General features: G+C 35.4%; 2 protein-coding genes across 2 annotated transcripts; both read right to left on the bottom strand.

Annotated features, from left to right (window-relative positions):
* Positions 1-3179: 3179 nt before the first annotated feature.
* On the bottom strand, positions 3180-9039 carry LOC130731132 (uncharacterized). The gene is made up of 4 exons (XM_057583323.1): positions 8899-9039; positions 8656-8784; positions 6905-7681; positions 3180-5114 (listed from the first exon to the last, which is right to left on the bottom strand). The coding sequence occupies exons 3-4, from the start codon at positions 7679-7681 to the stop codon at positions 3363-3365; spliced, it is 2529 nt and encodes an 842-aa protein (XP_057439306.1). The 5' UTR covers positions 8656-8784; positions 8899-9039; the 3' UTR covers positions 3180-3362.
* Positions 9040-11053: 2014 nt separating this feature from the next.
* On the bottom strand, positions 11054-14940 carry LOC130731131 (wee1-like protein kinase). The gene is made up of 10 exons (XM_057583322.1): positions 14637-14940; positions 14474-14534; positions 14338-14404; positions 12787-13050; positions 12586-12653; positions 12375-12484; positions 12252-12292; positions 12001-12149; positions 11514-11867; positions 11054-11349 (listed from the first exon to the last, which is right to left on the bottom strand). The coding sequence occupies exons 1-10, from the start codon at positions 14867-14869 to the stop codon at positions 11254-11256; spliced, it is 1443 nt and encodes a 480-aa protein (XP_057439305.1). The 5' UTR covers positions 14870-14940; the 3' UTR covers positions 11054-11253.
* Positions 14941-15178: the final 238 nt, after the last annotated feature.

Raw genomic sequence — 15178 nt, 5'->3', positions numbered from 1 at the left:
ACCTAAGATCTAGCTTACCATGCATAAGGGCAACGATATTAACTAAAAGTATCATATATGGCCTCCTCTATATTCTGTTAATGTTGTTTAAACATGACATCAAAGTGCAAGGAAGGAAAAAGAAAAGTTTACTAGTGAACTTCTCAAGATGAGTTAAATTTTAATTTTAGTAAAAGATTATTCAATTTCTTTTCAAATATTTTTTTTTGTCAAATTTTCAATTTTTGAAACAAATGTTACAACCATTTTATGCATTAAGATTGCTTGGAAAGGTCTCTCAACTCTCAAGTCTTCTTTCCAAAGGCATTATTGTTTCAAGGTAAAAAATAGTTTCCTATGTGATAGTTGCTTTCAAGCAGTTATAATTGCTATAGAAAAAAATAATAATACACCGTCCTTTGTTTGTATTTTTTTTGGTTACATGGAGGGGCTGAGCCCCAAAGCCTACACTAAGACCTGCCTAGGGAGGGAAGCTCCCGAAGAGTCACCAATCAGGAGTAGATTGCAACCCGGAGGGGGGTTTCGGAGGAGATGAGTTCCTGGATCAAAAGAATGGTCAAGGTTTGCCAGGAAATCCGCTGTCATATTTCCTTCCCTTCTAGTGTGAGTAACTATCAGGTTCCATGATTTTGCTTGCCAGTCCCGGATGTTGAACTTTACTTCTCCCTCATGCGCTTAAATTGTTTTTCATCCTAGAGTATTTACCATCAACAGTGGCAGTTAAATGATAAACGATTTGTTACGAAATAAATTTCATTTCCATAAGTAAGAATTGAACTACTAATCTCATAATTAAAAGATGAAGTGAAACTAACCACCATATCACACCTTAAGATTCTCACGCGCTTTTTAATTTAAAGCAAGAAGAAAACAAGTGGACAGAAACTAGAATATCAAACATTTAGCTAAGTTTCAAATTTTCAGTCAATTAAATTCGTAATTGTTTATTCACTTTTCCATATCAAGCTAATAATATAAACGATGAAAAAGACCTCATTGAAATTATCGATGTAGAGAGATCGATATGTTTGATGAAACTTGCATGCTTACAAAAAAACTAAGGACAGAACATTATTTATATTTGTTATATACCGCGAATTTTCTTATTACAATATGGTGAGCCCAATTTACATCCCACGGAGTTTTGGCTTCTAATTCTTCATAAATATTAATTGATATATATGGTTGCTAAGTGACATAGACAAAGTAACTATACAGATAAAACCAACGTAGGGGACAACCGTGGACTTTTCTTTCCCCTTGAGCATGTCATATAGTTATATGACACTTTGTTTATGTTTTATCCAAGGATAGGAACATCGAATTAAGTATGTAGAATTGATATTGACATGTTTTGATTAGGGTTTTTTTTAGCTACAAATAGTTTGAGTGGATTTAGCTCTGATCACCATCACGGGTCATGGTACTCCTTCGAGATTATAGGTTATTTATAGAGGTATTTACATGCAGATTACTCAGCAACACAATTCTCACATCAACAGCGGGAATCGAACACACAATCTTATGAGGGAAAGTGATTTGTCCATACTAACCGAGCAAATATGTGTGCTTGCGTGTTTTGATTAGGTGAAAATATATTGTTAATTAAAACAAAATTATTTTTAAGTATTATGTCGTTCATCAAGCCTGCATGGAGTTTTCAAGAGTTAATCAGGAAATTGGGGGATAATTATTTCATTTTTTACGCACGGTTGATTTCATCAAGTTATCATTGATGCCAAATAAATGATTTTTATTATTTGTGAGCAGGTAGATATTGATCCTGCCACTGGTAATGTTTAGGCATATCACATATTCACATGTACCAGAAAAAATAATCGATGACCCAAAAATAGTTAGGCATATCACATGTACCAGAAAAAATAATCGATGGCCCAAAAATAGTTAGGCATATCACATGTATCAGAAAAAATAATCGATGACCCAAAATTATTCTTAATCGGGTCACATTTTTATCATGTCAAAAAATAAACATCTGAGTGTGAGGTTCCTAGGTTAGCAAATTGGGTTTCACGCTTATGTGTTATTCTGGGCCTTGCCCATCATGAATGAAACCATTTACCTTGAACAAAAAGAAAGAGTGGTGAACAATTTCATTTTTTTTTGTGTTATTTGCTCTCAATTTTTTTTGATACATCGGAAAATTAACAAAGACAAAGAAAACTAACTAAAAAATGGACGAGTCCTTCAAGAGAAGGTACTCAACATCCGGGTCAGGAGACTCAAGGACCCAAGCCCCAGAAGAGCTTGTTGCTGAGAAGCTGCTGCATCTATTATTATGGAGGCCAGTTCTGCACAATCAACATCACAGATTACTCGCCTAAACCCCTGACTCGAGTGTTGTGACATCAAACGTTTCCCAATAATGCAGCTTATAGGAATCCAATTCTTAACCTAAAAGTTCAAACAACTACTTTTTACTACTGTAACTAGCACCCGTTGGGCGATCAAATTCATACTTGATGCAACTTGATGGGTAGGGTTCATAGTAGTCTAGAAAATAAATAAATAAGATTTTAGTTTGGAGAGTGCTCTATCACACATGACACATGCACAACACGACTCTCAATTTCTATAATTTTTATAAACCATTAATATAAACTCTTCTAAACAAGACCTTGAAATATTTAATTCAAATATAAAACTAAAAGCTTGCAATAGCCGATGCAAAATTTGCACTTTTATATTCCTAGTCGGTAATGTTTAACTTTTGCCCGAGAATCTTTGATATCAAAATCTACTTTAAACTTCTAGTGGACATACTCATCAATCTGCATCCTTTTTTTCCCTATTTATAAGATTCAAATATAAGAATTTAAATACTTAATAATCATAAGGTGTGGTGTGATGGTTGCTTGCATCATCTCTTATCTATTAGGTCAGAGATATGATCCTTAATAACTATAAGGTCATGATAGTCGTTTATTGCTTAGTGCAAACCCACGCAGCGAGGAAATTAGTCAATCTTGGTAGTTTTGGTATTTATGTTAGGCTTAAAACTTTGTAGGACACAACCAAGATACTAAAAATTAGTAAAAAAAAAAAAGTAAGTGAATATAGACTGATAGCTATGATAAAATCATTAACCATATGATAAATCTTATGCTATTTATTATCCTATCAGTGACATTCTATTTCTGAGAGGAAAAAAAAAGAAGTAAGTGAATATAGACTGATAGCTATGATCTTCATGTATAGTTATGGTTTATGGATACAATTGAAACAATGAAATTATACCCAGTTTAACCTCAAAACCAGAAATTCTATGAACTTGAAACCCCTCAAGAAGAAGCTAGCTTAACCTCTTCACAAATCATAGTGAGCCTCTATTCAGATCGATGCTACAGCTCCATCCCCTGATAATATTCTCCTCCTCCGCTCGTGTCAGCAATAGAATTTCCAATGCTGTTATCACAAGAAGCACTAATAATTGTCCCACTATTTACACACAAACATTGAGACTTTGAATTATTCTCTGAAGATTCAGTGTTTTTCCTCTTCCTCTTTGTTGAGTTGAGAAATCTGTACTGAAGAGCTTCCAAGGCTTTTGTAGTCAATGGCCGGTTCCTTGTGCTCTGGCGACGGTTGACAATAGTAGATTGTTGCTCCTTATTATCATCAGGAAAATCATGCATAGCATTGAGCTGAGTTATCTCAGATTGAGAGGACAATGTATTTGCACATTGGTTGTCATTTTGTGAGGATGGAATTTCCAAGTCAATACCAAATTCAGGTGAAACCTGAGGAAAATTCAAGTCAATCAACATCCTGGTTTCAGAATTTTCTGCAGAAACTTCTCCAACCATGTGGTTCTCAGTGACACTGTCTTTAGCCTGAGAACTTGTGTGATTTTCTAAACCCACAGAAAAAATCATGTCTTCAGATGCTTCAAGCAGATCTGATGGTGACACCGGTTCATTTAAATCAAACTTTCTTTCGACAGAAGTACTTCCAGTGCTGTGGCTAGACTCTCCATGGTTGCAAGCTCTTAGCTTCTGCATTTCTGCATCGCAGGGAAAATATTGTGTGCAATCAGATGTCATCTTCTGAATCAAGTGATTCGCATTGATCTCCCTTGAATGCTCATCATGAACAAGATCAGAATAAAATTTATGATTTTCTGCTTCTACTTTGGAGGTGTTGAGGGCCTCGGGAATGTGAGTACACTCTGATGAGTCTATGCTCATTCCCTTATCAGGGAATTCTTCCACATGGTTTGAGGAATTAGCAAGTTTAACCTGATGTTCTATAGTAAATGAAGCATTAGCTTGTTCAACCTGATCTACAATAGGGCTTGAAGGATTAGCTTGTTCAAGCTGATCTTCAGAGTCTTCAGATGTATCTCGCTCAGATTCACTAGAGCAGCTTGAGATGATAGATATACTCATGGTTTGAAAAGATAAGCTTCTCATCTGTCTCACTTTCCGTTGATCCATATTATGAACCATGCTTGTATCTATAATTGTGAGTTTCGCGAGATCTTCATTGCACTTTGAACGAGATTGAAGGTAATGACATTGTTGCCCATTCGGCAAACCATCTACATCTCGTTTGTCTTGCCTTTTTCCCCCATCTGAACTACCCTCAGTTGCTTGAATTTCTGTCTCCAGAAGCCCAGGATCAGAAGCTACTTTATTCAACATATCACTTATAGAATCAAAGTAGTGGTTACCTTTTACCAGTTTCCTCTTTGAAAATTTCTTAACACCAGGTATGAGGAAAACCAAAGATTGTTTTGATCCAGAAACAACTTGATCCATAGGTTGCTCAGAATGCCAACCGTTTGCTAAAAGGCGAGGCCAAACAGCTTCCCAAAAGAGATCACTGGATCGGGCTTTGCTTAATCTAAAATTTCCTGTGAGAAACTTGATTATATCTGCAGATGTAAGAGAGGAGCAGGCTTTGCCGATGGGTAGTTCAGGGCGAACAGAGACGTGATAAGTCTTCGATGGCTCAACAGCAGTGCCAGTGAGATCATGCTTCCCTTTGCCAATACCTACTGCAGCTATAAGCAATTCAATTCCAACAGCATCCTTTAGCGCAAATATGTATTCTTCAAATAGTATTTTTTTCTCCACAAAATTCCTTGAAATCTGCAGTAAGTAGTATTTACATGATTTTAGAAAACACTTGTTATGATTAGACAATACATGGGTTTATAGAAGCATAAGATGTTAGAGCCAGCTTAGCATATTCTGTAATATCCATGTGAATTGTGGAGAGAGTTAGAAGATAGCGTGTATACTATTATTTAAGAAAAGAAAAATAATGAACATCACTGATATTAAAAAGTTTGTGAGCAATGTCAAATTTGACAACGCTTGGACCATGACAGAAAAACAACAAATGCAACTGAATAGAATGTGAACGAAGACACACATCAGATGTAATTCATTCTAGTGAATACTCTCCTGGTTGGTAAGTTAATAGACGTACCTCAACAACAGATGTAAAAAGAGAAGTTCATAATTGAAACCATAAATATATTTCGTTTAAAGTCCTAATGAAATTATTGAAGACTTTCTTTGCATATCCACTATCCAGTACTCTAAACTTCAGAACATAACAGCGATCTAAACAAATCTTCAATCAAACCTATTGCTAAATAGTTTAATTTTCCAATGGTAATAAAGAAGGGATCTTCATGTTTGTTAAGCATGTGATGGACTCTTTCTGGAAAATAAAATAGATAGCCCCAAAGTACTCAATGAGAATGTATTAGTAAAGGACTTGGTCTGATGGGATAACAGTAAAAGACAGGAAGTATGCTCGAGACTTGATATATAGTTCTAAAATCACCCACACATTTCCACGAGAAGAGAAAACGTTGATGTTTAAGGTCCTGGTCTTGGAAACACACAGAACAACCATGGAAAGTTCAAGTTCCAGGAAAATGTTGCTAACTCAGCCTTGATCACAATATCAAATTTCACAAAGGTAATTGTCATCTGTTAGTCTCTTCCAAGAATATAAAATGCCTGATTATAAGGAAATTGTCAGCATCACATTACACCATTACCTAATTTAGCATCACCATACCCGTTTTCTCATGTCATAATTTTGTCCAAATTTTCCATTAATTAGTATATCTATTCACAGTGCAGCTTTCATTACCATTGTAACAGCCAAAAGTTGCTGAAGTTTCTACTGCATAGCATTGCTGATTGTCAATAAGGATCACGGCAATCCATAAATTAGTAAAGTTACTTGCTGACAGGATGGTGTTTATTTTAAATCAATTTCATTGGTTACAAGTTCACTTATTAGCATTTCCTCAGCCTCTTCATGCAAAACTACTTTATAAAATAGTCAGCAGATCCAATACAAGTTTCCAGAAGCTAACAGACAAATTCTTAAAAGGCAATAATCTATCTCTCAGTAATGAAGACTGAAACAGCTATGTGTATATGACTTAAATATACAGATATGTAAAAAATAGAAGTTGGAGAAATTGTCTTTTTTTCAATTCTTTCTTAGCATGACAATAAAATCTTAAACTTGTTGATGTAATATTTGAACTAATATACATGTCAGTAACACTGACAAAAGGATTTCTTATATCAATAATTTTTATTGTTATAACTTGAAGCCACTAGCAAGGTCAATGACAATGAAAATAAATCTGTTGAATTTTTGAATCCTGCAAGAACATTTCTAAACCAGGTGCACATTTATCTGCCAAGTCCTTTGCATTCAGAATATGTATGATAACGAATAGCACACACTAAAGTAAGTGCATGTTTGGAAATCCTTTTAGAATAGATTCTAAATCCAAAATCAATTCTGGTTAGAAGCTTCTGCGAGTAGCTTCTAGGTGCCAGAATTGATTCTGAGAAAAGATAAGTTGATCCAAACATGTTATATGTCAGTCTTACAGAAATACCTCAACCAATAGAGTTTGACACTCTCCTGGCACGTGAGAAAATAATCTTGACAGAAATTCTTGTTGCCTCCATCCCATGAATATTTTCTGGCCATGCGCACACCGCCTTGTTCTTGACTTCCGGCACTCTGACCATCGGGAATGCCCTTTAGACCTGAAAAACTTCCCATAATAGAAAGACAATATGTCTCCCATTTTTTTACTCCCAACAAATCTCTTTAACAAATTAAGGTTCTTCCCAAATACATAGAGGCCAAGAAGAAAACTGTCATATTCAATATCTGTCCAAGGTTGGTCATCCAACAATCCAGGGAGAAGATACTTGCCTCTTGGCTGATTCAGTTCAGTTTTTAGTCCCTTGCATGAGTCAATATCTGTCTCATCACTTTTAGAAGAATTTTGGGAATTTGAAAATCCTCCCAAATTTCCCCCTTTAACTTTTGTACATTCATGCTCAGAACTAACTTTCCCCTCTCCACTTGTGACAGATTCTGAATTCTCACAACCAAAACTGCAATGTGCCCACATAATAGGTATGGGCAATCCTAGTGAAAAAGGCTCTGGCACATTGACCCTGATTTCTGAATCTTTTGTCTTCTTTGCAAGCTGAGAAAGATAAGGTGCTGCAGTTAGTGATGGAATTTCTACCTGGTACTCATCTCCAACGCGAGGGAGCACTTCTGGATCTCCAAATTTATCATCCACACCATGGAGATCTTCTTCAACAGATTTCATTTCAGTGTTTCCTTTGTTGTCATCAAAGCAAAGAGAATCCATCTGAAAATATTGAACAGTAAGTTGGAAAAGGACTAATACATTAACCTTTCTCTACTTTGCAATCACTAACAATAGCATTCGGATAACAATTTCATCACCAAAGCATTAAGCCAAGTAATTCAAGCATTCACAATATTCATGAACAAAACTAAAGCAATATGCAAACAATTAAATTGTAGTCATTTTCATACAATATGATAAAAAGTGAATGCTCAATTTCGTGCATGAAAGTGTAAGCTTTGGACAAGTTAGTCTTAGAAGAAGTAAATACCTCCATGGTCCCCTATTGTGTCAAATGTCAGTCAAGTTAGTTCCGATGGTCAGATAAAACGTCAATAAAGTTAGTCCCGGTCAAAATTTGACACAATCAGGGACCTCAGGTATTTCCTTCTTCTAGGTGGTCAAACGCTTAAACTTTCAGAGACGAAATTGAACATTCACGATATAATAAAATTCAATCACTTTGATAATGCATTACTGAATAAAATACAATTTCAGAAGTTCAGCACTGCGTTTCTTGAACGAAAGGGCAATAGAAAAAGGTGATGTGAATTCTGAAAATCTCATCACTGAAACCCCGCACAAGTTAGTTATCCACATCCAATTTCAAATCCAGATCAACACTGAGAGTGATTAAACAGTAAACAAGTAAGCAATTAAGAGATTTCAGTATCGAATGAAATCTAAAATAAAAAATAAAAAAAAAACTACTACCTTCATAAATCATATAATGAAGTGAAGCAAGTAAAAATTATCGAACCAATCATAATCACAATCGCAATCACAATCGGAATCACAATGGGTTGTTATGATAATTCAGAGGCAAACACATGAAAATTAACATCGAAGTTAACAGCAGTAACAGAATTTTATGAGAACAGTGGAAGCATAAGAAAGAAATATACTACATAGAAAGAAAGAGGAATGCAAAGAAAGCATGTAGATTGTAGAGTAATGATTAGAAGGAATGGAACCTTGAGGAGAATAGGTTGAAGAAGGTCCACGTGTGAAAATCGACCTGGGGAAATGGGTCTTGGAATAAACCTCGATTGTCAACGTGGTTTATTTCTTCGTTGGTGCGGTGGTGATGATGATGATGAAAACTGAAAAAATGAAAATAATAATTCTAACATCAGACATTAAAGGAAAAATAAATCATCAGAAGAAGAATTAGTACGTGATATAATAATAATACTAATAGATTAAGAAATTACTACCTGGTTTTATTATCATATCATCACAAACATGGTTGCTCAGCTTTCATGACAACAAAATTGTATGAGGGAGAGAGAGAGGCAGAGACAGACAGAGACAGAGAGTGAGAGGACCAAGAAAATAAGTAATCAAGAATAAAGAGAGCAAATTCTACCAAGCAAGCCTTTTATACAATATAAGGAAATTCTTTTTCTAAAGAGATAGAAAATTAAATTTAGATGCACGCAGGTTGTAAAAAAAATTAAATCATATTTTACTAATTTTTATTTAAATGTAAGATTTTAGAAAACAAAATATAGCAACACTGACGTTAACACTCTTTTTTGCAAACATTCTCTTATTGATTTGTTAAAATTCATATGGGGCATACTAAAGATATAGATCTCAATTCCAACTTTGTACAACTCAGACAAATTTCAATTAATTATTGAGAGAATATTCAAAGAGAAATGTTAGAGCAACTTCATCCATATTTCTTAGATATGAGTTCTTAGGCTAAAAAGATTCTCGAAGGCAGTCAACGTGTCAGCCATTCCTCTCCCCTCCGACTTGTAAATCCTTTGCTCTTTTTCCTTCTATCCCTCTACTTTATTTGATGTTTGGTTCACATCTCATAGTAGAGGTGGAAAGAGGTGGAGGAGGAGAAAGATAGGAAGAAAAGAAAGAGAAGGTAAAGATGTGATAGATGATTTAATTGATAAAGAAGAGAGAAATATATAAAAAATAAAGGTGAAAAAGAGGTGAGAGGTGTGGATGTATCATAACTCAGCTAAAAACTCAGGATTTAATCGTTGAAGAGGGTTGGCATGAAGTTCTTAATTCTTAAATTTAAGAACCCGTTCTAGACTATCAGTTCTATGTGAATAGTGCTAAAAGTCTACGGAGCAGTTTTGCTTTATGAATTTTTAGAAATAAAATGATTTTTTTCTCTCATGAATGGTGTGGTGTGGTTGAAAAAAAATAGTATTGTGGAACTAAATGTATAATGCTAAAAGCTAAAAGTTAAAACTCATAATTAACCAAAATCTACATCATTTACTTATCAGCTGGTTAGTTTCGTTTGTACATCATTACTTATCATATGATTCATAGGTATTATATCTTCATAAATTTTATTATTAATAGTCATATTCCTGATTTGACCTTATATCTAGGTTGAATCTTTTACAATGATTTACCACTATGGATTTACGGTGATCGGGTGGGTATGAAACTTATGAAGAAAAAACGTTAAAGAAAAAATTAGCAGCTTTATTTCGAATAAGAAAAAAATATTATTAAAAGAATTTGACTCTTTAAATAAATGTTATATAATGACGATAAGCCATAGAGGAATACTTCTTTTATTTTTTAGCCTTCTGCCGGTTTTAAACCTGTGATCGATTGGTAGTTGGAGATTTTCCAAACCAAGAAGGCACCAGGTAACCAGCCATTTATTTTATAGAGGAGTACTTTTTTTTTTGACAGCAATAGAGGAGTACTTGGTAGCACGAGATAAAGCATAAACGATGCTTTCTACTAATAAAATAAAATAATAAATTCAAAAGTGAGGTCTAATAGACTAGTATACAAAAGATGGAATGAACTGATCTCTTTTTTAACGTGGCCCTGGCCAAATAGCGTTTTGCTAAAAAAAAAATTTGAAAATTGTTTAATTTCTCTAACCTGAGAAAACAAACCATAGCAATGTAAAACTCTTAATATTTTGCATATGTTAAACTCTTGATATACAAATATGGATCAATTTCTAGAATTTTCAACGCATGGTCGTTTAGAGCATAGAACCGTGATATTCCGTGTACACGTCCTCCATGGTGGCGTCTAACATCATAATAAAAAAATGTCATACACTAACACCATTAATTAATGAGTGTATAAAAAACAATACCCAAATATTTTATTTGTTTACTTTTTTTGACTGGGCTTGAAGCAAACAGTACCATTCATCGGAGTACATCCATTCAGCCTCTCAGAAAGAAACACACCACACATGATTGGGGGTTTGGCTGGTGGTTTTTACAACTTTAATGATGAAAAATGTTACTCATACTCACTGTTAACACTCCTTTTTAGTTTCAGTCTTTCCAACACTCATTCATTGAATTTTATTCCTTACAATTTTTGCACAAATTAAAGAGGTGAAAAATACACACTAGAAACGATAACAACCAATAGCTTCCTTATGATTGACACATTCTTCAGTCCATTACAATGTACAATACAGTACTTGCACCATTCTCGAGAAGAATCTAGTGCATGCATCCAAAATACATTTCACAAAATTGGCCATACATGACCATGACCTATCTTACATTAAAGATGGTCTCGCCAGAACAAAAAAAAACGGCCGTGGTTAGTCAATTCTTTGCTGTTCTTAAGGCCCTGCCAAAAATTGGGTTCTCTACTAGCTCTCTAGCAGAAGGCCTCTTCACAGGATCGGGGTCCATCATTACCTAAATGAACCACCAAAAACAAATCAGATATATCAACAAAACCAAAGCACATTAGCACAATTTGCAGTCCTTTTAACACTTTAAAGAACTATGCAAGTACAAGAAACTTTGTTGCAAAGATGACTGTAAAAATAATGTATGAGGCACAGAAAAGAAAAAAGTACCTTGAGCAAGTTTTGAAGTTGCAACGAATGACCAGGCAGGAGTGGCAACTTGCCCCCTTTAAGATTTAAAAAATTGCACCCTGAGTCTGGCAAAGGCAATCTGCGAATGAGTTCATAAATAGAAGCTCCCAAGGAGAAGATATCAACCTTGTCCAGGTGATCATAATTCTCATTAAGGATTTCCTGGGGCATATAACGCGCATCGCCCTCCTCAATTGGTAGGCTAGTATCAAGAAGGGTTGCACATCCAAAATCACCAAGCTTATAAACACCATTTTTTATATAGATATTATCTGGTTTAACATCTAGATGAGCTATCCCCTTCTCGTGTATAAATCGCAGTGCATTTGCAACCTATCCAAATTTTCAAGTCAAATCAAAATATGAACAAGAATAAAAGCAAGAGGACCTCTATGATGTGTTGTGTAATGAAGAATAACACCAAGGTCTCATCAAACATGGTTAAGAAATAAGAAAGGATGTTTACCTGATATAAAGCGTCTAAGACTTGTCCTTCTGTTAACAATGCAGAGCATTTGTTTATGGATAAGCTGTGATCACATAGCTCCATCTGAATGTACAGATGCTCATTTTCAAACCATGAAGAATAATATCCCACAATGTTCTCATGAGACCCTAAAGAGAGAAGATTGTAAATGAAATTAAGGCAAGCAAATTTGACATAAAAGCCATAATTATGCAGAATAAAACAACAGGTGAAAAATGTAAAATACAAACCCATGGCTGCCAAAGCTTGAACTTCCATTAATGCTTTTCTCCTTCAATGTCAAAAATATCAGTATCAGTGGCTATGAAGTATAAACACACAGGAAGAAGCTTCAACAGATATGAAGAAGGTACCTTTCTGTTTCCTGGTGTAACTGTCTGGTGCTGTGTTTCACAGCATACAAGCAACCATCTATTCGCTTCAATGCTTTAAAAACAGTACTAAAGTTCCCTCTACCAATTAGCTGATAAGAAAAGGTAAAGTAGAAAGTTAATTGGCAGCATGGCAATGACTACCAAATCCAGACAAGCTGAGGCAGGTAGAATTTCTTTTTGAAACACTTACCTCAATCTCATGAAAGTCAGTACGATAGCGTGAAAGCCCATCACCGCCTCCAAAGCCAGGGAAGAGACCTGAAATTCTACCATCATTTAGTTAGCAAATTGCAATGTGTGAGCTAAAACCCAATAGATATATGTGCAGGTTGGAACAACTTTCTCCAGGATTGTTAAAGAGGGTTCATGAAATAAATTACCAAATTTATACCTGCACATTTTGATCTTTGGTTTCCAAAGGGATCAGTCTCCATTTTAGAAACATCTTTCAAATAGGGATTTCTGATGCAAGGAGGAGGCATAGCCCTACATCGCAATGCAACTGCAGAATGTGAAACATAATTTTGAGCCCTTGGTTTACCATCTTCAACTGTTTTCTCAACAGCTACTTCCTCTACAACAGAATCCTTTCCAAGCTCCACAATTTGATGGTCATTAGAAAAGGTAGGACTGAGAGGGTTTACCGAGATAGCATCTGTGACATGTATGCATATCCATTAGAGAAAATAGGCTAGTAAGAATGTGATAGTAAACCTATGCAACTTGCAATGTTACAAAATACCAAAGTGATAAAGAATAAGACAAACAGGTAGAACAAGTTCCTACACTTAGCCAGACATGTTGTGACTTCAAACCTTGAGTATGGAGTATCAACAGTTCACTATGTCATGAACCAACTGTAGAAACCATAACTAACTCAATAAGTTCTAGATAATGATTCAAAATAGTTGTTTGAATCATATAGATAATATATTCTTATCTGTTGTAGATAACTCTTGGTTGTTCCTGAATGTTTAGGAATCTATATATGCTTCTGTACATATTCATTTGAAATATAGGGGAAAAGCAATTAGTTCCATATGGTATCAAGAGCCTCGCGCATCACTCCTCAATCAAACTTAATCATGCCTCCCACTAACTCATACTCCATACCGATGAATGACACATCCAGCCTCATTACTCTTAATGCAGGCTCTTAAACCACCACTAAACTTAATGGTGGAAACTGGAAACTATCCAGCTTGAAAGGTTCAACTCACTGCCCTGCTGATTGGCTATAACTTCTATGGATTTGTTGATGGAACAAATTGCTGTCCTGAGTTGCTCCTTCACACACAGACTATGAGTACTGGCGTCGTCAATATCAACTCATAATTCATGCAATTCTCTCATCAGTGACAAACACTGTTGTCAATCTCCTTGGCTATGTGAAAACATCTAAACAAGCATGGAACATTCTCTCCAACATTAGGAACAGCTAAGAGTAGTCTACAGCAGATAAGATACCATCTAAAAGATTCAAACTATTTTTGTCATCTAAAAGCTATTGAGTTAGCTATGGTTTCTACTTTCTACACCAACTCCCCTCCCATTAGTTATGCATAATCTACAGATCTTCGGTAACCAGTGATAGGGTACACTCCTGAAAAGTAGAACATTTCTTGCTATCATGTGAAGTTGTACAACAGGCTTGTCACTCCACAAGTTAGACCATTAAGTCTCAATGAACATGCAATCCTCCCTTACCTATAGTTCCATACTAGCATACACTCCACAAGGTTTATTCCCAACGCACCGAGTCAAATTGTTCAGCTAACTAAAAAGCATACTAACTCTCATAAATTGGGTGAGAATAATCATCACTCAGTTCACAAATGTATCAATAGCAGGGAAACCCTCAGATATCAGTCTAACTTAACATGAGTCATAAAAGCTAACCGCATGAAATTTGGAGCAACAACATAGATGAAACTAGACTTACCTAATCGGCATCTCTTACTTTTTGTTGTATTGAGCTTCTCTGGCGATTTGGGGCAAGGGGTATTTCCCTGAAAAAAACAAAATGTTAAAAAAAACTACAAATCCATGTTGAGAATAAAAAATGACAGCACAATCACCTTATTGAAATCCAATCCATTCAAAATATGCTGATTATCAGGGGTAATGTAATCCGGAGTGCTGCCAAATTGCCAATAGCAACCAACAAAACGTAAATAAATAAAAATTAAGGGTTTCTGATCGCAGATGATGAAAACGACGAATAAGGTGTGTTAGCGTTACCAGAAGAAATCCTGGCTGAGAATGAAATCTCTGTCATCGGAAGGGTCGGCGCCGGCGTGGGGTTCGGAATCGAGAAGGTTGTGGAAGGCGGAAGAGGTAGTAGAAGATGTTGGGAGAATGGGGAAGAGTGAGATTTGATTGAGCTGAAGCTGCAAGTGCTTGGTGCTGAGTGTCCCTTTCATCTTCCTTCTCTCATTCTTCCTGATCCCGTTCTGGGTTTTCCTCTTCATCATCAATCACCAGTTCACCACACAGTGTTGCAGACGCAGTGTTCGTGTGTGTTGTTGCAGTGTTCGAGGTTCGATGAATGAATAAATAAAGAGTAAAGTACACTCACCCCCTTAAGGTTTGTTAGAATTACACTCCACCCCATTCTTATCTAAAATCTACATCCCACCCCATTTTATATAGAGGCAAATTTAGTGACGAAAAATATTTTTCATTAATAATTAGTTATTATTTAAATTGTTAATCAATAATTTCAAAAAAAAAATCAATATAATCCAATAAATTTAAAAATGAAACATCACAATCCTCCTCAT

The sequence above is a fragment of the Lotus japonicus genome, chromosome 1 (genome assembly GCF_012489685.1).
Source record: "Lotus japonicus ecotype B-129 chromosome 1, LjGifu_v1.2".
NCBI classification, from domain to species: Eukaryota; Viridiplantae; Streptophyta; class Magnoliopsida; order Fabales; family Fabaceae; genus Lotus; species Lotus japonicus.
This window is presented reverse-complemented; position numbering and strand designations above follow the sequence as displayed.